Genomic DNA, 25,270 nt, shown 5'->3' with positions numbered 1-25,270 from the left:
AAAAGGTGAGGGAAGGGGAAAGGTAGCTTAATAGATGAAAAGATTCAGTACCTAAACAGGAAGGAAGTGATTTGAAAAGTTGGAATAATACCACTCCACTCCATGAAACACATTCCAAGAAAGAAAACAATATTTCGAAATACCAAATCTCAGCGATATTTGAGGAGATCTTTCATAAATAAAAAGAGAACAACCTGAGACCACGAAAGATTAGTTTTAGATGAAAAACATGATTTCAGGATTGAAAACTCAAATGGAGGCAGTACAAAGTGATACTGCTGAAAGCTCAATTTGCTGAATTCGAAAGCTCCAAAGAGAAACTGCCCCAGACATCACGGAAAAAGAAAAAGGAGGTGAGTGTGATAAGCAAACCTCTAACATTCTGAGGGAACAGTCAGGAGATCCATCACGGGAACTGCAAAACAGAGCTGACAGAGGAGAGACATTCAAAGAAATATAAGGACTTCTGCTTCCAGCCAACACAGAGTAACAGAGGCCAGATTTGCCTTCCCTTTTGAAACAGTCAAAACAACTGACAAAACTACTGAACAGTTGAACACAGAACAGTAGTGCTCAAAACACTGGACATGAGGCAGCGAAGGACAGTGATCTGTGAGAGACAGGAAACACACAGGTTGAGCCCTACAGTCCCCCACCACACTACCTGGAGAACTCCAGGCTGCACCGGAGGCAGAGGGCACCCAGGCTGAGCCCAGCGGACTCCCTGAGTTGAGGAAATCAAGCTGACAGACCAGGAAGACCAAGCAGCTAGAATCCACAGGACAGAGTACAAGGAGGGAGAGAGGTCCACAAAGAGAACCCCAGAGATCTGTAGAGGATCCCCCTTGAATCAGTACCAGTGTACTGATCAGCACACGCATGTGAGGAGATTATCTGAGGACAGGGAAAGCACCAACTGAAATATCAGAAAGGACAGTAAAAACTTGAACACTGAAAAAACTGAAATTCTGGATACAAAAACTACAATGTCTAAGATAAAAAATTCACAGGATGGAATTAATAGCAAATTAGGTATCACAGAAGAAAGAGTGGTGAACTTGGAGACATAGAAAAAAACTATTTAAAGTGAAATACACAGAGATAAAAGGATTTTTAAGAAGAAAAAGAAACAAAGATAATAAAATAAAAAGAGCATCAATGAACTGTGGAACAACTTCAGCCAGTCTAATATACAGGTAACTGGAGTCCCTGAAACAGGAAAGAAAGATGGAGATAGAAAAAAAATATGAAGAATGAATAGCTGCTATTTTAAATAAATTTGATGAAAACTATAAACCTGAAGACCAAAGAAGCTAAATGAACCCCAAGCATAATAAACATAAGAAAACTGTACTAAGCTAAATCATAATCAAATTGTTCAGTACCAATGACAAAGAGAAATACCTTAAAACCAGACAGAGAAGAAAAGCGGAACAAAGGTAAAGATGACAGCAGGTTTCTCATAGGGGTCAATGCAAGTGACAGGACAGTAGAGCAAAGATACTACCAGAAAAAACCCCAAAAAAAACAAAACCCTGCAGACCAATATCCCTCATGAACACGGACATAAACATTTTTAAACAAAATGTTAGCAAGTCAAATCCAACAATATGTAAAAAGTATAATACATCACATCCAAGTAGAGTTTACCCCAGGAATGCAAGATTGGCTTTACTTCTGAAAATCAAACAATGTAATTCATTGCATGCACAAACTAAAAAGGAAAAACCATACTCTTATCATGATGGATGCCACAGAAGTATTTGACAAAATCCAACATCAATTTGTAATAAAAACACCCTGCAAACTGTGTAGAAGATAACTTAACTCAAATCTCAAGTCTATGAAAAACTGAAGCTAAGATAATACTTAATGTTGAAAGACTAAATACTTTGTACCATCATAAAAAGAACAAAGATACCCACTCTCACTACTTCTTTTCTACATCATATTTTACATATAAGTTCTAGACAATGCAATCAGGCAAGAAAAAGAATCAATTCTACTTCTACATTCCATCTATTAGAACTTTAAATGAAAAAACTACCATTTACAAAAGCATAAAAATACAAAATACTTAGAGATAAATCTGACAGATGTGCAAGATCTGTACCATGATAATAACAAAATAATGCTGACAGAAATGAAAGAGAAACTAAATAAATGGAGAGGTATACAGTACTCACGAGTCAGAAGATTCAATATTGTTAAGATGTCAGTTCTTCCCAAATTGATCAATAGATTGGATGCAACCTCAATAAAAATCCCATCACACTTTTTCTGTAGGATCAGACAAGCTGATTCTAAAATTCATACGGGACTGCAAAGGACCTAGAAGAACCAAAATTACTCTAGAGAAGAAGTTGGAAGATGAACACTACCTGATTTCATGAAAGCTGCAGTGATCAAGACACTGTGGAGCTGGTGTACGAATAGACAAAGAGATCAACAGACCAGCATAGAGAGTCCGGAAACAGACCGACACACACAGCGATAAGTGATTTTTGACAAAGATGCAAAGGCAATTAAGTGGAGAAGGGACAGTCTTTTCAACAAGGTGCTAGAACAATTGGATATCCACATGTAAAAAAACAAAAACAAAAAATGGCTTGACATGAGCATTACATGAGAAATATTTGTGAAGTTACTTCACAGAGCACCTCAGGTAGTATGTATATATTAGTTCCTTTCATTCTTGGATTCCAAATAAAACCATTTCTTTCCCTGCACCAGAAAACGCATAAAAATGAAAATCGGAGCATGAAAACGTGCTCAGGGACTGCTTCTTGCACTTTGAGTAAATTCTAACGCGTAATGGTCCTCTGTGGCTGCCACTGGCCTGGCCTTTCCCCCGTCACACTCCATGGCCTTATTCACCTCCCCAGACTCGACAGTACCTTCCCTGCCACAGGGCCTTTTCACGTGTTGGTCCCATGGCTGGGGAAGTTCTTGACACTCCAGGCCCTACAGATTGCTAATCCCTATTCATATCCTTCAGGTCCCAACTTAACAATCATTTCCTCAGAGAGGACTTTCCTTGTGCCACTCTCCCCACTACTGCTAACATGGGAGTCGGGGTCCCCTCTTACTGTGTTTAGACTCCTGTTTCTTCCCCTTAGAACACATCACCATTTAAATTCTATATTCGTCTGACCATGTTTGCTATTTTCCCCCAGCCATACCAAAAGCTCCATCATAGATGGTGACCACGTTTGTTTCACCCACAGCTGTATTTTCAGTTTCTAGCACAGTGATGTGTGCTAAATAAATATCTGTTGGATTAAATCAAGACATGCAGTTTGCCTCCCAGGAAGAGGCTTCCCCTTCATCCGTGAAGACTTAGTGGTCAAGCCCTGGGAGCTGGCTTCCGCCTTGGGCCTGGCTGTTGCCAGTGCTAGAGAGCTGGGACAGTGGCGAATCCAAAGACTTGCTTCGTCAGGCTGTCCAGGACAAACCTCAGCTGCTTTTGTGGGCAAGCCTGAGGATGCTCATCTCCCGCCTCGGGCTTCTTTACTTCGAGGGATGTCGTGGCCACTGCTATTGTCCCAGCCAAGCTCCCGGGATCTCTTGTACAGTCTGACCAGCAGATCCCTCTTCCAGCTGCTGGAGGTGCTTCAGCTAACGGCTCACACGTGCATCTTCTCAGAGGCGTGTCCTTGGAGCCACTTGGAAGCCGCCTGGCCTAAAGGTGCCAGGGAGTTACACGCACCCCTCGAGGGCCGTGACCAAGGACAGCCCTCTTCCTTTCCTCCAGGTGGGACAAACTCTGGCGCGAGCTCCCTGTGGCATCAGGCTGAAGCTGACCTCTCCTGAACCCAACCTGGCGTGGCGCTGCCTCTGACCCACACTGCCTCTCCCTCACCATTCCTCTTCGGGGGCTCTTTTAGGAGGTGTGTGCACGAACCCCCAACCAGGCGTGGTGTCTGGGGACTCCACCTGAGACCGAGGCTGCCGGCTGCAGGGAGTGGATGCCCACGAGCCTTGAGCACACAGCACAGGCCAGGCACCGTCTTAGGCACCAGCCGTACGGCAACCCTGAGGAGGAAACCAAGGCCCAGGGAGAACCCGGCCTCTGTTCAAGGTGGCCTCGCCGGGCGAGAGGGAAACCAGGACCCAGACTCATGGCAGACTCTGTCTCCCAAGTCCATGTCCTTCACTCGGCACCCCACGTGTGTGTGTTGTGTGCGTGTGTGCAGACTCCCAGTCCTATCAGACAAGTCAGCTGTGCTGGTTAGAACAGGGGCTGGGGTGACCAAACTGACTGAGCACAGGGATATTATCCCAAAGCAGACAGGGCTGTCTGCCGAGGCCGTCAGCTCTGCCTCTGCGGACATTCCAGAAGGAGCCAGGCGCCCACTCCAGAGGCGTGCTCTGGAAGGAGCTGTGTGATCCAGAGAAGAGTCAGCCTGTGTGACCTCTGAGGTCCACACGATGCACAGCTCTAGTGACTCTAGATCCCCAGAATAAGAGCCTTCAACTCAAGGTTAAAGAGTGACACTGTCTGTCACTCATTGGAGAGTAACTTACATCATCTCCAGAGAGGGGAGAACTGAAGCCCACCCGTCAGATCACAGCCTGAGAAAACTGGTGGATAAGAAAAGAAGAGCCAGGTCGTGGAAGCAACCTAAGTGTCCATCGACAGATGAATGGATAAAGAAGATGTGGCACATATGTACAATGGAGTATTACTCAGTCATAAAAAGAAACGAAATTGAGTTATTTCTAGTGAGGTGGATGGACCTAGAGTCTGTCATACAGAGTGAAGTAAGTCAGAAAGAGAAAAACAAATACCATATGCTAACACATATGTATGGAATCTAAAAAAGAAAAAAAAAGGTTCTGAAGAACCTAGGGGCAGGACAGGAATAAAGATGCAGACGCAGAAAATGGACTTGAGGACACAGGGAGGGGGAAGGGTAGGCTGGGACGAAGTGAGAGAGTGGCATGGACATACATACACCACCAAATGTAAAATAGATAGCTAGTGGGAAGCAGCTGCATAGCACAGGGAGATCAGCTCAGGTGCTTTGTGACCACCTAGAGGGGTGGGATAGGGAGGGTGGGAGGGAGACGCAAGAGGGAGGGGATATGGGGATATATGTATATGCATAGCTGATTCACTTTGTTATAGAGCAGCAACTAACACAACAATGTAAAGCAATTATACTCCAATAAAGATGTTAAAAAAACAAAAACAAAGGGAAAACCGAATGTAGATGTTTTCCTCAATTAGCTTCTACTGAGAAAGCAATAAACAGGAAAGGTCAGTGCTATATGTGCATTTTTATTTAACCATTTGGCGTGAGTCATAACCTTTCAGAGGAAATATGTCTCTTTTTTTAGTGAAACCAAAGGAAACTATTTTAATTTTCTTGATCACACTGGGGTTTTTGCAATCAAGTTATTTTTAACCAAAGCATTACACAATGTGACCATCACGTGAGAATATTACTGAAACCGAAATCATACCAGCAGGAAGCAATGACTCCATGTGTCTTTTCAAATGTCCTAAACTAACTCCAAATAATTTCATCTGCCTAAAAACAACGCTACTTATAGATTATTTTTGTTATAGTTTCCTCTCATACGTGGAAGGAAAAAAAAGGTCTTTATTTCTTGAGCATCAAACTTAGTACAAAAGATACCTCATTAAGAAATCAAGACTCTTGCAAACAGGTTCTAAAATGCTGAAGCTGCTCGTTTTTCAATCGTGTTGCTACACGATTGCATTTTTAACATTTTGTTTCTTTGTTATTTTGATCTTGCTGAAATCTCTCTCCTAGTGTAAAACAGATGAGGCTGTATTATTTGATTGGATTGGGTTTTATTTGGCGGGGATACACCAGGATACAGCAATTCTCAACCTCTAGTTCACACTGGAATCACCAGGGCTGCTCTTACAAATACAGATGCCTGGGCTTGACCACAACATAATTAAAATCAGAGAAACGTGGTGAAGCCCTGACATTAGAATTTTTAAAACATCCGATAAAATTCTGATGTGCATCAAGCTTGAGAACCACTGTGTCAGGGGCTGGGAATTTAAAAAACGTATTTACAAAGCAGCTGTGTTTCAAGCGCCTTTTGCATGTTCCTCAGTTCAAGAAAAGCCAGGATACAGACATGAGCATGTAGAGAACAGATCTTTAGGGGGTGATTTTAGCGTTTCACAGAAACGCACCAGTGGTTCTTTGATATGGTTAAATCTGGGCGTGAATTTGAAGCAAGATTTAGAGTTCTCAAGTCTAATTCACATACCTTTATAATGGGATGGAAAATGTGTATGTTGACCTATTTAAGAACTGTAACCTCAGGCTCCCCCTTTCTCAGGACAGACTCACTGCTCTTGCTAGTTGGGAAAAGACTACTTCCCTCCCCAGATATGGCAGCCCTGCTCCCCTCTCTTCTCAAACCTGGCTGCCCAGCTGAGCAATGGCACAGCCTGGGCAGAGGCCGAGGGCTCCCTCGATTCACCCAGGGAGGCTCTCACTTGAAGGGGAAGCGGCTGGTTCTCTAACACCAAAGGGGAGAATCCACTTGGCTGTACATAAATACAATGAACACAACACTCCCAGCGGTGGCTGTTTCACCTGCATCCCTGGATGTCTCCCTGCCTTCCTGGAAGCCCCTCTGTGCAGGAGTCTGTGCGCCTCTCCGTAACTTCTCTTGCAGAGGTGTGCTCCATGATGAATGGAAAACCCAATCATTCAGTGCCATTCCTAGGCAGGCCTCTTGCAGACTTGTAAAGCTGGGCACACTTAAGTTTTGGACCCTTTCCCAACAAGCTGTTACTCCGGACAACGCAGGACAGGTCCTGAGACAAGGGGAGGCAAGGACAGGAAGAGAAAAGAGTCTGGGTCTGGCGAGGGGATGGGTGCCCTGCCCTAGCTGCAGGGCCTGACTCCAAGGGAAGCCTCAGGAAACGCAGGCACTGTGGCTGCACCGACGGTCTAAGTCTTACATCTGGAAACTGATTCTGTACCTTGAAGACCGGCAGAGACAGGCCTGAGCAGGCCAGGTCTGTGTCACAGCAGAACGCGGCCCAAGCTGGAGGACAAACTCCACCTCCCCTCTCGGATGTGCCCTGCTTGTTCCCTGCCCTCGGCCATCCTAGCATCGCCCAGCTCCCTCTCTAGCTTCAGGCCCTGACCTGGACCCCTGACCTGGACCCCTGCTCTCTCCCCGTCTGAGCCCGCGCTCAGCCGTGGCGACCTTCCAGCGCTCTCAGCACCACACGGCCTTGGCCCTGGCTCGGGACTGTGGCTGGCTCTGCTCTGTCCGTGAAGACAGTGCAAAGTGGCAGGTCTGGCCCAAGACAGGGGGCGGTGGGCGGGACTCAGATATCACGCAGTGAATCAGGTCAGAACGAGGGCAGGCAGAGAGAGACGGAAGCCCAGGCTAGGAGCTGGAGGGAGCGTGAGAGGCAGGAATGAGACTGCCCATCCCAGTCAGGAGGGGTGACTGAATGCCAGGCCCCACCAGCTCTGAGAGGCTGCTCTGTATCCTGCCTTCGGGCAGGCTTCCCCCTCCTTCAGATGGATGGGGGCGAGCGCCAGCAGGTCCAGCCAGAAGGGGGGGAGGGGGGGGGGGGGGGGGGAGCAGGAAGGAGAGGAACTGGGAGAGCACAGCCCTACCTCTGCTGAGGCTCAGATCTGAAGGAGCGCCATGCATAGTTGGGGGAGGGGCACGCAAACTCCACCCCACCCACTGGGCTGCAAGACCCAGTCCTGGGGTCGTGACACTGTCGACTCACGCTGCAGGGTGACCCACAGTTATACACAAGGAACAACACTGAGTCTCTTTGCTTCCCAGCACTGTACACTGAGCACATTCTGCACTGTAGCCAAGTTGATCATGAAAGCAGGCTGATGGGTCCAAAGCGCTCCACTGGGGTGCAAACGCATGACGGGAAGGGATGAGCTTTGTGACTTGATTCAACATGACATGTCGGGGCCATTGAGGGGGTACCTCCAGCTCTCCCCAGTCCAACTCACTTCTGGTGGAAGAAACTTGTCAGTGACAATCCAGGCAGCAACAAAAGGTCACCAAAGGCCCTAGATCATCAGCTTTTAAAACATAATTTGGGTAGAGACAGAACTAGGGTCAGTGGATCATCTCCCCCTGTTGGTTTTGCTGCCTAAACATGTCTTGAATCTCCGACTCCCCTGCGCCTCCTGTACTGGCTTGAATGGTAGGTCCACAGAATGCACATCTACCCAGAACTTGTGACTGTGACAATATTTGGAAATAGGGTCTTTGCAGCTATAACCAAGTTAAGATGAGCTCATACTCTATCAGGGCGGCTCCTAATTCAGTACATCTGGCATCCTTGTGAGAAGAGGGAACTGGACACAGAGACACACACGCCATGTGATGAGAAGGCAGAGATGGGAAGGATGTGTCTACAAGTCAAGGAACGTCAGGGATTGCTGGCCACCATCGGAAGCTGAGAGAGTCTGCCCCAGAGCCTACAGGAGGACTCGACCCTGCTGACATCTCGATTCTGGACTTCTGACCTCCAGAACTGTGAGAGAGTAAATTCCTGTTGTTTTAAGCTGCCCAGTTTGTGGTAATTTGTGACTGCATCTCAAGGAAACTAAGACACCATCCTAACCCCTGTCTGCATCACCGCCCCAGGATAATTCCCACACCCTCGTTACCTTGACTCCCCCCACCCAGGCTGGCTCCCACACAGCATGTTCTCCACTCTGTAGCCGGAGTGAGCTTCTCACAAGCACCATGGATCCCGGGACTCCTCTGGTTGAAAACCTGCAGTGGTCTGGGTACTTACTGCTCTGGGACTGAGCATACACTCTCCTCACTCTCCACCGCCTCCTCGGGTAACATTTAGCTCCCAGATGTCACTAAGCCTCATTCACTCACAAGAGCCCACTCCAACCTGCCCAGATGAGTCAGGTCCTATGTTATTTGTTCTCCATGCCCCTGCTGGACTTCTCCTCCTTAACACTTGTCATGGTGTGTTGTGTGTGTTACATGTGATTATTTCTTTGCTGTCTCTCTTCCCCACTAAACTTTAACCTCCAGGAGAGCCAGACTGCGTCAGTTTTGTTCACCAGTATATCCCCAACACTCAGCACAAAGTGAGTTAGTACTCAATAAATATGTGCTGGATGAATGAATGAATGAACCAACAGAACAAAGAGAGAAAGAGAGTAAGCACTTCTTCAACCCCTCTCCTCCTCCGGAATGTGTGATGGGGGATCTCAAGCACAGGGTGGGAGGGGGAAGCCATCCTTTCATAACCGGGCAAAACTCAGAAAGGTCAAAGTCTACCCACCTTCCCTTGTCAACAGTGCCAAAATCCTAAGACAGGTTTTATAGGGGTAAGAAGAGAAATAAAGCAAGCAAGACAGATAGTTTGGAAAGCGACTGATCCACATCAGTGTTTAAATATAAGTTTCAGTTATTTAATGTGAATGAGGGCTTCCCTGGTGGCGCAGTGGTTGAGAGTCCGTCTGCCGATGCAGGGGACGCGGGTTCGTGCCCCGGTCCGGGAAGATCCCACATGCCGCGGAGCGGCTGGGCCCGTGAGCCATGGCCGCTGAGCCTGCGCGTCCGGAGCCTGTGCTCCGCAACGGGAGAGGCCACAGCAGTGAGAGGCCCGCGTACCGCAAAAAAAAAAAGTGAATGAAATCTCTGCAATTCTCAAACACAATCATTAATACTATCCCATATGTCCTGTCGTGCATGCTTCAATGCAGTCCTGTAGGGGGCATATTATTGTCTGCATCTACAGGTGAGGAAACTTAGTCTGGGGAGATTAAGTCATTCACACAAAATAAAGGGCCATGAACCGAACTGTCACCAGGTCCATCTGACTCCAAGCGTAGGGATGCTTCCACGACCCCCAGGGGTCTCCCCTCAGCCCCCGTGCCCACCCCATCTCACCCCTCAGCCGCCCTGGTGAGCACACACGCAGGCTGGGGTGAGCTCTCTCTGCTCTCCCTGATGGCAGGGAAGCTGGCCGTCCAGCCACAACCTGCGACGTGTGTGAAAACAATGCCCAACTCCTTTATCTGCGGTGACACCAGAGTGATAACGAACCCAGCAACCCAAGCTGGAAATCTGTCCAGATTCATGAGATATCTTCCAACATAAAATATGTGAGAAAAACACAAACAGCTCAGCAGCAACGACATGCTCTGTATGTAGCAAAGCAAAACAAGGCAGGTTGTATAAATATTTAACAATGAGAAAGAACTGAACTGGCGCCAGAGAAACATCTGGGATAACAGATCTAAGTAGGTTGCGGTTTCTAGTGGAAAAGTCACTAGGAAGACATGAAACTAACCAGCTCGTGATTCTCCGATTGCGCTCTCACGTGCATTCACCAAGCACCTCTGGCGACCCAACTCTAAACGCTGTTTCCGGTGGCCTAAGTGTTTACTACACAACTGGGCAATTTCTAAGGAGCCTGAATCAAATAAACATGCTTTGCTTGCCACTAAAACACTTTATTTCTATTTCAGCAGAAACCCAATAACAGTGTTAATAGTTGACTCAGATAAAATAGGGATTTTTTTTTGCGGGGGGCACATCTATCTACGTTACCTAATATGGCAAGAAAGGGACTGATGAATGTGTTTAGGAGTTCAGAGTCTGGCGTTAGTTCAAGGACTAAGTGTGGCTATTCCAAAGAAAATAAGCTATAGATTTGCAAGTATGGTTTTCATGAAGTTACCTTCATGACTGACATTTGGAAACAGACTATATTTTTCCAGAGCTGATATCACAGGGGTGGACTTCATGGGACCCCTGGGGGACCAATTATTGGCCTGACATTCTTCCCGGAAGGACCCAGCTGCGTGGCTGAGTCCAACACGGTTTCGTCCTTGCCCTCCTTTGCAAAGTGTTACGACGGAGGCCCAGCTGCCTTGGGTGGGTGAGGCTGAATGCTGACTGCCGTCAGCTCTTTTCCCAGGCGGGCCTGCTGTCCTCTGCGGTGCCACGCGTAACTAGTTTGCTTCTGCTCCAGAGGGTCCGCGAGGGCGCGGTGTGAGCCCGCCCTCAGCTCCTTGCTCTCCTCCTCTTCTGCAGGGGGGGATGCCAACTGCCGACCCTGCAAACCTCCTCCTGACCCTGGTGGAGAGTCTGCCATGTGTGGACTGCAGAGCGAGGTCCCAGGGCTGCAGGCTGCTCTGTGTATGCTCGTGCCCCTGCCTGGCCAGCCAGTGCCCTGGGCATCAAGCCTCCAAGGGCTGCTCCTCCAACTGCTCTCCCCAAAGGCCTGGCCTCGGGCCCGAGAGCTGGGCAAATCCAAGACGGGCAGCAGAGGTCGCTGGGGCCAATCCCACCGCTTCCTGCCGGTCCCAGCAGTCGAAGGATGTCCCCGACCCCAGCAGCTGCAAGACCCCAACCACAACTTGCTAAATTCTTTAGTTCAGGGCTTCTCAATCTAGAATGTGCATATAAATCCCTTGGGGATCTCATTAAAATGTAGCTCTTGAGTCTAGGCCCAGGGGGCCTATGATTTCTAAGATGCTCTTAGGAGATGCAGGTGCAGCCTGGGTTCATATCCACTAAAGTGGTAAAAACGTGCTATCAGAATGTAAGAGAGTTTGTTATAGTTATTAATAGTTCCCTGTTAGGGTTGAGTGAGAAAATAAAAGCAAAACATGCGATGGGTCCCAAAGGCGTCCCCTCTCGCGGACAAGCAGGGAGACTGCACAGCAGATGCAGCATCTTTAACCTCTCCCAGAAACAGCGTGATGACAGGTCAGCCAGCAGAGCTGGCTGAGCACGGCTTCCTGGTGAGCTGCTATCTGTGCCCGGACCACGGCCCAGCCAAATCCTGTGATCCAAGGCTGAAAGTATCTCTGGACTTCAGCGGAGCTCTCGGGGAGATAGGGAAGCTTAATCACAGCTGATTGGGACATGTGAATCACGCACTGGAGCTTTCCAGCCAAAGGCCTCAGGGACTGACCTGGCTGGGGCTCTCCCCGAATTATCACAAATAATTTGGAACAATTAAGAAATGGGGGTCCATTCATTCAACAACAGCTGGAAACTCCTGTCGGTGATTGGGAAGGAGAGGCTGCATCCCAAATGACCTTTCTATGGCCATGCAAAACAGGTAATAGTTGAATGAATGAATAAATGATTTTTTTAAAAAGTATTTATTTACTTATTTATTTGGTTCACCAGGTCTTGGTTGTGGCAGGCAGGGTCCTTAGTTGTGGCATGCGAACTCTTAGTTGCGGCATGCATGTGGGATCTAGTTCCCTGAACAGGGAGCGAACCCGGGCCCCCTGCGTTGGGAGCACAGAGTCTTAACCACTGCGCCACCAGGGAAGTCCCCAATGATTTTTAAAAAGTAGTGACTGGATAAAGAAAGAGGGGGAAAGAGGAAAGAAGGAAAGAAAAGAAAGGAAGGAAGAGAGGGAGGGAGGGAGGGAGGGAGGAAGGGAGGACGGAAGGAAGGAAGGAAGGAAGGAAGGAAGGAAGGAAGGAAGGAATGTTAATCCAAACTTGGCTTTACGCTCTTTGTGCCTTTGGACAGTTCTAACTATTGCAAAGTTCTTCCCTATACTGAACCAAAAGGCTGACCCAATTCTCTGAATGAAGGAAGAGCCAAGCAGAAACAGAGCCACAGAAGAGCAGAGTGGGGAAATGGGCCAAATAAACCTAGTCTTGACGAGGCCACGGGTTATCCTCTTCCACGTCCGCTTCCCAGCCGGGGCCACCAGGCACTTCCTGTGCAGCACAGCATCACTGACAAGGCGTTTCCAGTTTCTGCTCGCCAGGATCAGCGCTTTCCAGAGTGGTAGTGAGTGGGTGGGGTCTTGGGATAGATCATGGAAGATACAGAGAAGGACTCGCTCTCTCTGCACTCTGCTGGGCAGGTCTCTGTGCTGCTTGCCCTCTGACCCCACCCCTTGGGCACATCCAGTTATAGTCAGAGGCTCTGCCACCATCTAGAAAGCCCGGGTCTCCCCTTGGTTCCTCTCCTTCCACACAGTAAGCTGGGGCTCAGGTCACTCCAAGACCCACAGTAATTATTTCTGCAGCCCCTCCCTCCATCAAACTTTCACCTGATCACTGCCCTCCCTCATACCTGACACTGGCTCCATCTTCAGCTCAGAATCCTTAAACCCCAATATCCCCAGCATTCCCAGTAAGAGGAGAAGGTGCTCCCCGTTCTCCAGGAGAACGCCCATCCTTCCCCATGGGCATCACTTCTAACGCCCAGAGCCTGGCTCTCCCGGCCAGGGCCAACTTTTAGTGACTGCGCTAATTTCCTCTGGGAAATCACATCTCCCCACCTCTTGGGTCCAAGTGCCCTGGATGGAGAAGCCGGCCTCACACCCTGGCTCAGACTCCCTAGCCACCGGAATAGGGCAGAGCAGGTGTCCCAAGCTGGACCAAGAGAGCCAATCCTGGGACATTTGCTGGAAGTACTGGGAAGGCTAACAGTTTCTGCTGGTGTTGCAAAGCTAGTAGAACATAAACTTAGAGCTTCTAGTAAACACCTTTTTTGTTATATGAGGAGAGCCTGGGTGAGAATCAACCCTGCCTGGGAGCAGCCCCACTTCTGGTTATAGTGTATATCCAAAAGGACTGCAAGCAGGATCTCAAAGAGCTATCTGCACTCCCACGTCCACTGCAGCGTTGTTCACAATAGCCAAGATACAGAAACAGTCCAAATGCCCGTTGACAGATGAATGGATAAAGGAAATGTGGTCTATACATACAATGGAACATTATCCAGCCTTAAAGAAGTTAGTCTTGCCATTTGCGACAATAGGTTTGGACCTAGATGACAGTATGCTAAGTGAAATGAGCCAGTCACAGAAGGACAAATACTGCCTGATTCCTCTTATACGAGGTGCCTAAAGTGGTCCAACTCATCGAGGCAGAGAGGGGAATGGTGGTTACCAGGGGCTGGGGGGAAGGGGAAATGGGGAGTTTGTGCTTAATGGGTATAAAGTTTCAGTTATGCAAGATGAGTACGTTCTAGAGATCTGCTTTCAATACTGTACCTAGAGTTAAGGATGCAGTAACGTGCACTTTAAAATGGAGTAAGGAGGGATTCGTGTTCAGCGTTCTTAGAAAAAAAAAAGGAGAGAGAGGAAGGAAGGGAGGGAGGGAGGGAGGAAGGGAGGAAGAAAGAAAGGAAGGAAGAGAGGAAAGGAAAAAGAAGAAAAGCCACGAAAGAGCACAAGGAACTTTTTGGAGGTGAAGGATGCCAAGGCCACCATCCAGGGTCCACTCCAGGGACATTTCTGTCCAAATGTGGTTCACTCTGCCCCTTTAAACATTGCCAGACACATTAAGACTTCCCACACACAGAAGTGTCCACCCAACTCTGGTGAGCCCGCTGGCTAAACCCTTGACCCAGAGCCTGACCTGCCCTTGACCATCACTTCCCCCACCAACTGCCCCAGCTGGGTCTCCTGACTGGTTTCAAAAAGCCACATCCTGTGTTCAAACACTGAAGTCTGGAAAAAGACAGCTCTTTCCACAGAAGGTGATTTCAGCTGTCAAACCAACACTTCCTGGCTGCTTTATTTCCCTTTCACATCCCTCCCAGATATCTAACTTTACAAGGTGTGTTCCCAACGATTTCTACAGGGAGTTCTCTAATTCACCCCAGGCTGGAGGATGGCAGAGCACGTCTTTCTTTGCGTCTGTTTCAGCGCCGTTGTTTTACAAGTACGGTCACGTGTCACCATTTCAGGAGACACGAGATAAGCACAATGTAGGCTCTGTCCTCACACCTTAATCCTTTATCTTCTCCCTCCTTTTCATGTATCATTGATAACCAACTCTGAGAAAATGACTATTATCGTTCAGAAACAGTGGTACTGCTGTCACTTTTGACAACATCTGATTCAGTCTTATCATAGGTGTTATGGACTGGACTGTGTCCCCCCTAAATTGATATCTTGAAATCCTAGCCCCCCAGAACCTCAGAATGTGACTGTATTTGGACACGGGGCCTTTAAGGAGGTAAATAAAGTCATATAAAGTCAAAAGAGTATGGCCCTAATCCAGTAGGCCTGGTGTCCCTATAAGAAGAAAGAGGGAGTGGGACTTCCCTGGTGGAGCAGTGGTTAAGAATCAGCCTGCCAATGCAGGGGACACAGGTTCGAGCCCTGGGCCAGGAAGATCCCACATGCCGTGAAGCAACTAAGCCTGTGCGCCACAACTACTGAGCCTGCGCTCTACAACCTGCAAGCCACAACTACTGAGCCCATGCGCCTAGACCCCATGCTCCGCAACAAGAGAAGCCACTGCAATGAGAAACCTGCGCACCACAACGAAGAGCTGCCCCTGCTCGCCGCAACTAGAGAAAGCCCGCACGCAGCAACGAAGACCCAACGCAGCCAAAAATAAATAAATAAAGAGGGAGAGACACCACAGATGTGTGGACACAGAGGAAAGTCCATGTGAGCACAGAGTGAGAAGGTGGCCGTCTACAGGCCTGGGAGAGAGGTCTCACCAGAAACCAAACCTGTCAACACCTTGATCTTGGACTTTCAGCCTCCAAAACTGTGAGAAGATAAATGTCAGTTGTTTAAGCCACTCAGCCTGTGGTATTTTGTTATGGCAGCCCTCGCAGACCACTACAATGAGCAAAGCACTGCCTCATTTGCTCACCAGGCTTCTGCTGAATGCCTACTGCATGCCAAGCACCGAGTAAGGCTCTGCAGGCAGACACAGAAGTGGATGAGGATCCAGTAGCTCTCAGTGTGGCAGGAAGAACACCACTGCACAAACAGATCTATCATAAAGTGGAATGAACGCATCATGGTATAAGTCAGCTCTACTATAACGCTTGTTTTGAAAACGCAAATCTGTTCCAGTGCCATTGATCCATTGGGGGACAATTTGAGCAGAATGTGAATTTTGTGTTTGCTGATGCATGATTTCATCTGCAAGACATATTAGATGAACACAGAAAACTGCACCCAGCTGAACTCAGCCACATAGGAATTCACAAAATGCACACACTCAGGCACACAGCAGCTGCCTCAATTTACCGTGTGTGTTATGAGCCATAGCCTGTCCAACATCTGGTGTTACAGTTTTTGATTTCTGCCTGATTTCACATGACTGTCCTTGCACCATTTCACAGGAACACCCAAGTGGCAGCCCTTCTGAGGCTCACTTCCATAAGTAAACTTCAAGTCAGTTTCAAGGTCAAGTGCCACATTTATGGTACTATTTATAAATTTCTTAACCATCGAATGTGTCAAGCCGTGCTCCCATTTTTATCAGGTTCCTAGTTTTGTTCTTACCTGTCACTGACAAATTTTTGAGTGTTGTGTTCCCAGCCCACTTTCTCCCACTAAGCCCTGTGGGTTTTGTTTCACGATTCTGTTTACTGCAGTGATTTTTATGACATGCATTTTGGGTTAGAGCAGAGCTGACTGTATTTAAACGTCTCAATGAGAAATTTCATTTCTGGTAAGTAAGGTCTGGGAAATCAGTGCCTATAATCAGGTTCACAAATAATCATGCACTTGAGGCATAACCCTCATTTCAGAGCATGTGGTTGTGACTAATGTGTCAAGAGTGCTTCCTAGGGGCGACATGCCCTAATTGCAGGTAAAATATAGGAAAAAAATGAAGTTTTAAAACATTACAGGATGAATGAAGCTATTACACAAGCTAAGTCAAATACATCCCTCACCTGTAGGCAATTTTTTCTGACCTCCAGCTTCCTGATATGTTTAATGAAAGAAATTTTTCTCCAGGGAAAAGTCTTGAGAGAGAGAGAGCTACACTGACCTGTCATTGAGTTTTCTGAGGTGCACAGCTGCTCTCTCAGCTTCTCCACATCGTCAGGATGCACCTGTTCATAGAGGGTGCTCCCAAACCACTCTGACTGGGGCTGGTTCAGCACAGGGGTAACGGAGTCAGACACATAAATCACTCTCCCCGTCTCAGCCGCCACTACAAACAGAAATCCATCAGCCGCTTCAAGGATGAGATGCTTCAGTTCCTGGGAAGAAAAAATCATGATTAGGACCAAGCATGGACAAACCCAGGACAATTAAATAGTCTTATTAGCAACCTTCAACTTTTATTCAGAAATTCATTGTGATACACAAACAGTTTTGGGGCTTTTGTTTGTTTGTTTTGGGAAGATGAGCTGTACAAATGCACGAAGCTTATACTAGCCCTAAGATACAGCTACTCCAAACACTGTTAACCCTGTCTTAACCAGCCCTCTCTTAGGGAGAGAGGAAATTTCCAGCCCAGGGAAACGAGAGAGCAAGAAGTGATCACCAGGGAGGTGTTGGGTTGTCAGAGGTGTGAATGGCCTCACCTACATATTCAAACTGCAGTCATGTCATTGGAGCAGAAGGGCCTGGTACACATGGGGCTCATGGAAGGGAGGGAGGGACCATGGGAAAGTGGGAGGAGAGAAGGAAAGGCACCAGGTGTCTCCCCAGCCACCACCTGCCACACTCAGAGTGCACTCATTCTTCTTCTCTTCCTTCCTTTCTGAGCTGAATGCTGGCGGCAGATGTAAGAGTATCACTTTACATCTGCATGTCTGTCAAATTTTCAGAACTCCTTGACAGCCAACATCTCAACAGACTCTCAGAGTAATCCCGGAAGGTGGCAGGGCACCTAGCATTGTCCATGTCACTTTACGGTGAGAAGAGAGGCTGACTGCACCAGTCCTGGAGTCACACTCACAGAGCTCATGACTGTCAGTGAAGGCAGGAAGGAAGCTGCTTGGGATCAATGAATGGGCGGCAGGAAGCTTGGCCATCATCCCGAGAGGGACATAGAGGGGGCAAAGTCAACTCTGTTATAAAGTCTTCTCTTTGCAGGGCCTGCAGGCAGCTCAGGTGTGGCTACCTACCCTGTCATTCTCCCATCAAGCTCAGGAGCCCTTTCCTGCTGAATGAAAGGGGCTCCGTTCCTGCAGGAGTTGGGGGGCTATCTCTTTCCTGTGTGCTGGGGTCCACAGCCGCCTCTCTAACAACCTCACACACTGCTCAGGGCCCAAAGAACAAAGGGGTCCTTCCAGTCAGTGGTTGGCAAGCACTTTTTGCTGGGAATCCTTTGTTCACGTGTAATCTTAGGTGGAAGCCCCTCTGGAACAACAGAGTAAGGGCCATCTGCATGGAGGCAAAAGACGTGGAGTCTAGAGCATCTGACCCCACCCTCAGTGCCCGTCCCGAGTGGGCTCCAAAAGCCAGAAAATTAGAACATGTGAGTCTGCTGGGGAGCAGAAACTGGGGAGATTTGCCAGCGTCTCTGAGCCCTTGGCCGAGTCAGAACTGTAACATCCTCTGTCTGGGAATCTAGTGTGGAAGCAGGCTGTACAAGCATTTTTTAAGGAAAAGTTTATTTTGTCCATTTCTCTCGCTTGGCCTTCTGCTGTTCCATGTCGCTTAGATGCTTACTCAGTTCAGAAGATTGGGTCAGCGGTTTTACTTTCAGTATGGAGAAGATCTTGCCAACAGGAAGGACTGTAAAAAATGAAACGGGTTGTCTGGGAAAGTAGAGAATTCTCTGTCTTTGGAGGAGAGGAAGTGGACGCTGATGCCTCCACGTAGGTTTTCACAGTTTCAGCCCTTTTGCAAGGACTGTGGGAAGGGCTTATGGAACAGAGCCTCACCCTCATCACGGGCCCCTCCTTCTACACCCTCCTCCCCGGTTTTTGTCTTCTGGGAGCACGTCACTCATGACCAAGGTCCTGTGCCCCGAATCCAGAATGAGCCTTGCCTGTATTCTCCAGTTAAGCCAACAGTTAGGTCTAAAGGCACGGACTGTGGCATGAAAGGAGACCATCAGCTATGGCTCCCACTTCACCGTGCAAGTCTGGGCTCCCTACTGAGCATCTTCGGCTTCCATTTCTTCACACGTTTTCTTCAGTGAGATTCTGTGAGGTTCAGTGAGATCTTACACGTGAAGGACTTAGTAAAGGCTTGGCACACAGTAGGCGCTTAACACTTGTAGCTGTTGTTGTCATCAACAACCTACCTGGGAACCGAGAGAGAAAGATGGGGAGGACTCATGTAACTTGCATAACTGCCTTCTCTCTTCTCTTCACTTTCTTAATCCTCAGTCACTTACAGGTAAAGAGATTAATGTCAAATATGGACCCTGGCAGGTCCACGTAAGGATTAAAGAAATGCAGAGAAAAAGCTTTTCACGATCCTAGTGGTCAGGAGGCACATAATGCATTTCTGTCTGCTCACCTGCCGGCTCTCCATCCTTCATTCCACTGCAGCCCCGTGTTAAACATTCTCCTCTGCTGCCTCCCTGACCTGTCTCCACGACCCTGCCAGGTGGGAGCCGTCACTGTGGTCCTTTTACAGAGGTGGAAAGAGGCTGGGCCCTGTGCCCTGGACCACCGGGCCCCGTGGCCTCCCAGCGAGGGTCACTCTGCTGCCACACCTCCTCACACCTCGAGGTGAGGAACACGTGGGCCCTGGGATGACCCAAGCCCTTGCTAAAATGCCTGCCACACAGGAATACACGTTAGCGCCTCTCCCTTTGCTCTTTTTCTAAAGCTAAGTCCTGTGACAGGAACAGATTCTTCACACTGGCAGAATAAACGATTCTGTCTCTGGACACGCCTTCCTCACCTGTTCCTCCAAGGCTCTGTGCTCACTGGTCTGCTCGTGTCGAATCCCTTCCTCTCCCGTTTCTGTGCATCTTCCGGGGCTCCTTCAGAGCCTGCCAGGGCCAGCTCTCTCCCGAGAAGCCCCCGACGAGACCTAACACTTCCTACCTGCATCCCCGACAGCACATCACTTCCCTTTCCCCTGCCTGCACCATATACAAAGTGCTCTCAAGTCCATCATCTCCTTTATCCTGCAGCACCCCTCAGAGTCAGGAAGGCAGAGAGCTCATGTTCATCCACAGGTGAGCAAACAGAAGCTGAGGGCATCTGATGATCTGCGCTACTACTGACCAGCATGGAGAAGAACCATGACCCAGAACACAGGCCTTCCAGCGCAGGGAACGGTCAAGTTACAAAATACTTCCCACTGACCATTTCCTGGGTTTGCTCTTCCCAACTATGCAGCTCCTAGTACAGCTGTTAAATACATGGTTTGGGGGTCTGACCAACCTGTGTCAACTCCTGGCCCCACCACTGAGCAGGGGACTGACGCTCTCTAAGCCTCCACTTGCTCACCTCTAAAGCAGGGATGAATTACAGAGGCTTCCTCCTCGGGCTAGAGTAAGGACTGAATGAAATCCTGCACAGAAAGATCTGACTTTGACCCCGGCTCAGGGCAGAGGCCTAAGTGCTGGCTGTTAGGATCCTTGCCACTATGATTGTTGTGACGGCTACCAAAACGTTGATCGCCATCATGATCACCACCGCTATTCTACCACAGAAGAACTGTGGTTTTGCTTGGCTTTTTCCTATATTAGCATGCTAAGCACAATGTCTTTTTTTTGAGTGATGCCTTATTAAGGTACATGGGAAATTTAAAAAGCAGAAGACGCAAAACACCCCTGGAAGAGCATTTCCTAGTGAAGAATGGAAATAAAATCCCCTGGTTTCGTCCCTACCTCAGCCTTTAACCCTGTTTCCCCACATAGCTTATTTCATCTTGGCGATGCTGTCAATCATTCTCTCCCCTTCCAATGATGCCATTACCGGGGAAGAAAAGCACGCAGGCGAGGGACGAATGGGGTACCTGCTCCGTCAGGAACGAAGGCTTGTAGGCGCCGTCTGTGGACTTGTTCCCGGTGCCCCGCATGGACTTCATGTGCGAGACGGCCATGCGCAGGATGGTGAGCTTGTCTGGCTTCCGGGCCAGCGCGCTGCACGTGGGGACCATGTCAGAGAGCTCGGTGATGTACTGGGTCATCTTGTTCCGCCGCCTCCTTTCAATCTCACTGTGGTTCTCTCTTCCCGAAAGCACGAGATCAGGGGAGGGGGAAAGAGAAGGATCAGACTGGGGGTTACTGTCTGACGGTGTAAAACGGCACGTACATCGTTAATGCCAAGTTATCAAAAGACTAGCTCGTAATGGCTAATTCAGTGGCTTTGAACGCATCTTGGGCAGAGCAGCTCCCCGACACATTAGCAAGTTTCTTTCTCGGGGGGTGGGGTGGGGACAGGCTTCTACAGATGCCTCAGACTCACCTCTAAATACGTACTCAAAGCTTTCCACTGCTCCCATGTACCTAAGTACTTCTTAATAAGCATAAAGAATGAAGACATTATCCTTCAGGCATCAAAGTGAACTCAACATGCTTTCCATGTGCACCCACGGATCTGTACATGCTACGTGTGCGTGCACACACACACGTGCACGCGCACACACACACGTGCACACACACTGAATGTAGTTACCATCTGCTCAAATACGTGGTTTACTTTGACCCGCAGTGAGAAACATGTCTAGCCTTGCCATTCTTGGTGTCACTGAACAGCCACGCCACAGACCTACGTCACATCGAGTTGTGAACAAGCCTTCGCACTATGTGCTGCACATTTTCTGCAGCTTAGTAACAGAACAGGTGCATCCCGCTCACTAAACAACGGAGAGCCAATTAAAAAGCCCAGCGCTGCCAGGAATTCTGAGAGCGACGCTTGCTGACGTGTTAAGATGCTAAACTAGAAAAAGGGATGATAGAATGTTTCTGTCTCGAGATTATCACCTCTAGGCTTGGAAGGGAGTGACAGCCAACCCAGTTCAACGGCACTGAGACAAAGCTGTCACCTTGGATAAAAGAACTGTCTAAAAGTACATCACACGTCCGTTGTAGGATTTAGGGTTTCACAGGTGCTCAGAGTATGAGGGTGACACTAAGCAAGAAAGGAAGCACCCCAGGCAAGGCTGCCTCACACGCTGCATGTATCCATGGGGCTTCGCACCCCACCCTCCCAGGCTGGGAGCAGACGCCAGGCAGGCCTGATCACAGGCAGGGGTCACGTGAACACGACAAACCAAGGGGGAGGAGCTAAGCCGGGCAGCCTGGTGAGCACCTTCTATACAAAAAGCACTGAGCCTGCGCACAAGGGGGAGGGGACGAAGGAACCAGGGAATGCCCCGCTCCTATCCTAAAGCAGCTAAGTACCAGTTAGGATGGTAAAACATCACCTTGCATAGTAGAAATGAAGGCAGGATGGGATTAAATGCTCCCAGAGGCACATGGAAAGTAAAGACCCCAGGAGAGAATAAGAGAGGAGAGCGGGAGGTGCTCCTGGAAGGGCTGGGGGAGGAGCTGGGAGGGAGCAGGTAAAGGGGGCGTATTCTGGGGGGAGAATCAGCAGGATCAAAGAAAGGGCTGGAATTGGGATGCAGCCTCTGTGGGCAGGAGTAGACAGGCCTGGGTGCAGGGGCGGTCCTGGGGCTTGGAGGAGAGGGCCGAGCAACCAGGAGCGTGAGAAGCTGGGCTGGTAACAGGGCCTGGGTCTCCCACGCCCCTCAGCGGGCTGCTGGGGAGAGGTTCGGAGGTGGGTGAGTCCTGCGGGAAGGCAGAAGGAGAGGGCAGCTGAGGCCAGCAAGGGGACTCCTGGGGCAAGGTCTCCCCTCCTGCCCATAGTGAGGGCCCTTGGCAGCGGACTAGGGAGCACAGGAAACAGCCGGAGGCAGCCCAAGCACCCCTGCTGCACGGGGCAAGGGAGGATGCCCGCTGTTCGGGAGAAACGGCTCTCGGCTCTCAGGTTCCTGGGCGGGGGCTCGTATACTGTGGAGAGAGTAAAGACAACCAAGCAGAGGGGGTCCATCACAGAGACGGGGCAGTGGGGAGAAGGGGGCAATTGGTCAGGGGACTCCTGTGTGCCCCAGTCTTCATCACCATCACCCACTTGTGCCCTCCACACACACCTGTCACAGGTGGCCTGGAGCCGCTGGCCCACTGTGCACTGTACACCGGGAGGGCCTGGGTGAGCTCGCTCGGGGGCGTGCTCTCCACCCTGCCAGCCTGCACCTCATCGAGGCAGACAGGAGCGGAGACGGTGTGCAGAGAACGCTGCCTGGGACTGCTGAAGGGTGTCTCGGACAGAAACTCTGGCCACGCAGGAACGGTACATTATGATGCGGGATGCACATCCCTGCCGGGGGGCCCTGGACATGCTTCCCCGTATCTCCTGCTCAGAGACACTCCCGAACCCTAACTTGCTCCTACGGCTTGCCGTCTAAGTTCCACCTCCTCAGCTTGATTTTTAGGACGCCCCCTGCACCCCACGTCGGGGCCCACCCACTTTTCCGCCCTGTGTTCCAGCAGGCGCTCAGCTCCTTCACTTGCCTCATGGCACAGGAATGCGCTGTCCCCTCTTCCTCACCTTCAGGGCAGCCCACAGTGAAGGGCTTCTTCCCCTCACACTCGGTCTGCGTCAGATCTTTTCTAAATACCTGCCGGTTCTCTTCTACCTTCTCCCGGCCCACGCCCACCGGCTGGTACCACTTCTCACCCCCTCAACTCGGTGCCACCAGCCTCCGCAGTCTGGTCACCTCTTTCATCTCATCGCCCTCAGTTCAGTCTGCGTGCTGTGACTGGGCGGATATTTCTAAAGACGCAAACCCAGCTCTTCCCTTTCCAGCCCTTCAGTGATGCCCCAGACCCACAGGGCCAAGTCCAAGCCCCTGGCTAGTTACCACAGCGACCGCACCAAGACTGGACCAGGGCACGCCTGCTTCTGATCCTATTTCCAAAAGAGCCACAGACCATCTCGCCTTGTAAACATCTGGGGGGAAGAGTCTTTGTGAAGTTCTTAAACATGGATCTAAAGCAATTTCATCCCTGCACTGGATAAACCCAACTCATGACATCAGGTCCTTGACGGAGACGCGAGGGCAACTGTTTAAAACCGACTGTATTGACTGACCAGTGCAGAAAATGCTCCAATCGTTTCACGAAATAAGACTGAGTTATCAACAGAAGGTCAAAATGACGAAGAGCTGCCAGTTACCTAGCAACAAGATAAATGAGTGTAGCTACGGAATCTATTAAAATACGTATATGTCTATTCATATACATGTATGTATATATAGGTCCGTTTTGAAAGATCACGGAGGCAAGAAACAGGAAAAACACCCTCTTGGGAAAACAGAAGGAAGTGTCCCCAGGACCCAGGCCACCTCCTTCACAGGGTGTGGGCCGATGCGGGGTCTGCTTGGAGGAGCTGCAGGGGCAGCCTGTGCCCTTGGCATCTGAGTTTCGTGTGCCCCACGTGCAGCATCAATAAAGCAATGAGCCCCTCTGTACGTGGGCACGGGGCAAGGGCTCTGCAGCAGTGACAGCTGAGGATGCAGGCACAGCCGTCGGCTATAACACCTCTGCTGGGACAAGAGGGCCCCCAGCCTGGCCCAGGAACACGGTTGCAGAAACTAAGGGCAAGAAAGAGGAAGTGCAGCTGCACGCTGCCTTGGGTTTCTCTTCCAACTCGGCTCCCAAGGCTGACCTCTTAAGGGTAATCGGAGCAGTGAGATACACGTCCATCCTGATTAAATACAAAATAGGGGTGCTTTGGAAATCTCAATAAAGATCTTCCTTCAACTCCGCGGGTGGCAGCTGAGTCTCCCATCTCTGGTGGGAAGGGAACGACAGGCCTGCACAGGCAGACGGACAGGACAGCTCCACGCCGGGGCCAGGTCTCCCGGTCACCACAGACCCGAGACACCTGGGGCACCTCAGGGTCTGAGCGCTGGGGGCGGGCAGGCAGGACAGACACTGACAGACCAGCAGAGGCAACAGAGAGTGGACAGGCAAGGACACAGCCCCTGTGCACAGCGAGTCCCCCACATACAAACCTTCAAGTTTCGAACTTTCAAAGACGCGAACGTGCATCTGATTCCAGCGAGGAACCAGAACCTGTGCCATCCATGTCAGGCATGAGTGACATCGCAGCTTGCCCTCCGTCTCCTGTTGCTGACGATCCTTCAGCTCTACCATCTCCCACCTCCTCGCCCTCCTCCAGTCAGTAACTCTTCTTGCCTGTTCACTCGATGCCAGCCCCTGCACGCCAGCTGTCGTACTGTACTACTGTACTTTTCAAGGTACGGTACTGAAAGAGTCAATGTTTTCTTTATTTTTTGTGTTTGTCTTTTATGTATTATTTGTGTGATAAGTATTATAAACCTATTCCAGTACAGTACTAGAAGGCCGACTGTGTTAGTTGGGGACCTAGGCTAACTCTGCTGGACTTACAAACAAACAGGACTTACAACAAAAGTCCCGAGAAATCTCCAGGAACCCGAGGGCCCCAAGACCCTGCGTGCCCCTGAGGCAGGCCTGGCTGAGAGGAGCGTGTGGTAAACCTAAGTCCTCCATCTGCCTCTCTTTGCTCTTGTCACCAGCTGTGAGTCCTGGG

The 25,270-nt window shown here is 49.6% G+C and overlaps 1 protein-coding gene across 4 annotated transcripts in view; it reads right to left on the bottom strand.

Annotated features, from left to right (window-relative positions):
- ARNT2 (aryl hydrocarbon receptor nuclear translocator 2) overlaps nucleotides 1-25,270 on the bottom strand; it is a 194,158-nt gene that overhangs the window by 105,654 nt on the left and 63,234 nt on the right. For all 4 annotated transcript variants that reach the window (XM_027089167.1, XM_027089169.1, XM_027089166.1 and 1 more), the window contains exons 4-5: nucleotides 20,643-20,856; nucleotides 16,756-16,969 (exon numbers count right to left, since the gene is read on the bottom strand). In XM_027089167.1, the coding sequence (XP_026944968.1) occupies nucleotides 16,756-16,969; nucleotides 20,643-20,856 (428 nt within the window). The remainder of the gene's footprint in view (nucleotides 1-16,755; nucleotides 16,970-20,642; nucleotides 20,857-25,270) is intronic.

Source organism: Aethalodelphis obliquidens, unplaced genomic scaffold (genome assembly GCF_003676395.1).
Source record: "Aethalodelphis obliquidens isolate GAN/ISIS:26980383/991018 unplaced genomic scaffold, ASM367639v1 scaffold65, whole genome shotgun sequence".
NCBI lineage: Eukaryota > Metazoa > Chordata > Mammalia > Artiodactyla > Delphinidae > Aethalodelphis > Aethalodelphis obliquidens.
This window is presented reverse-complemented; position numbering and strand designations above follow the sequence as displayed.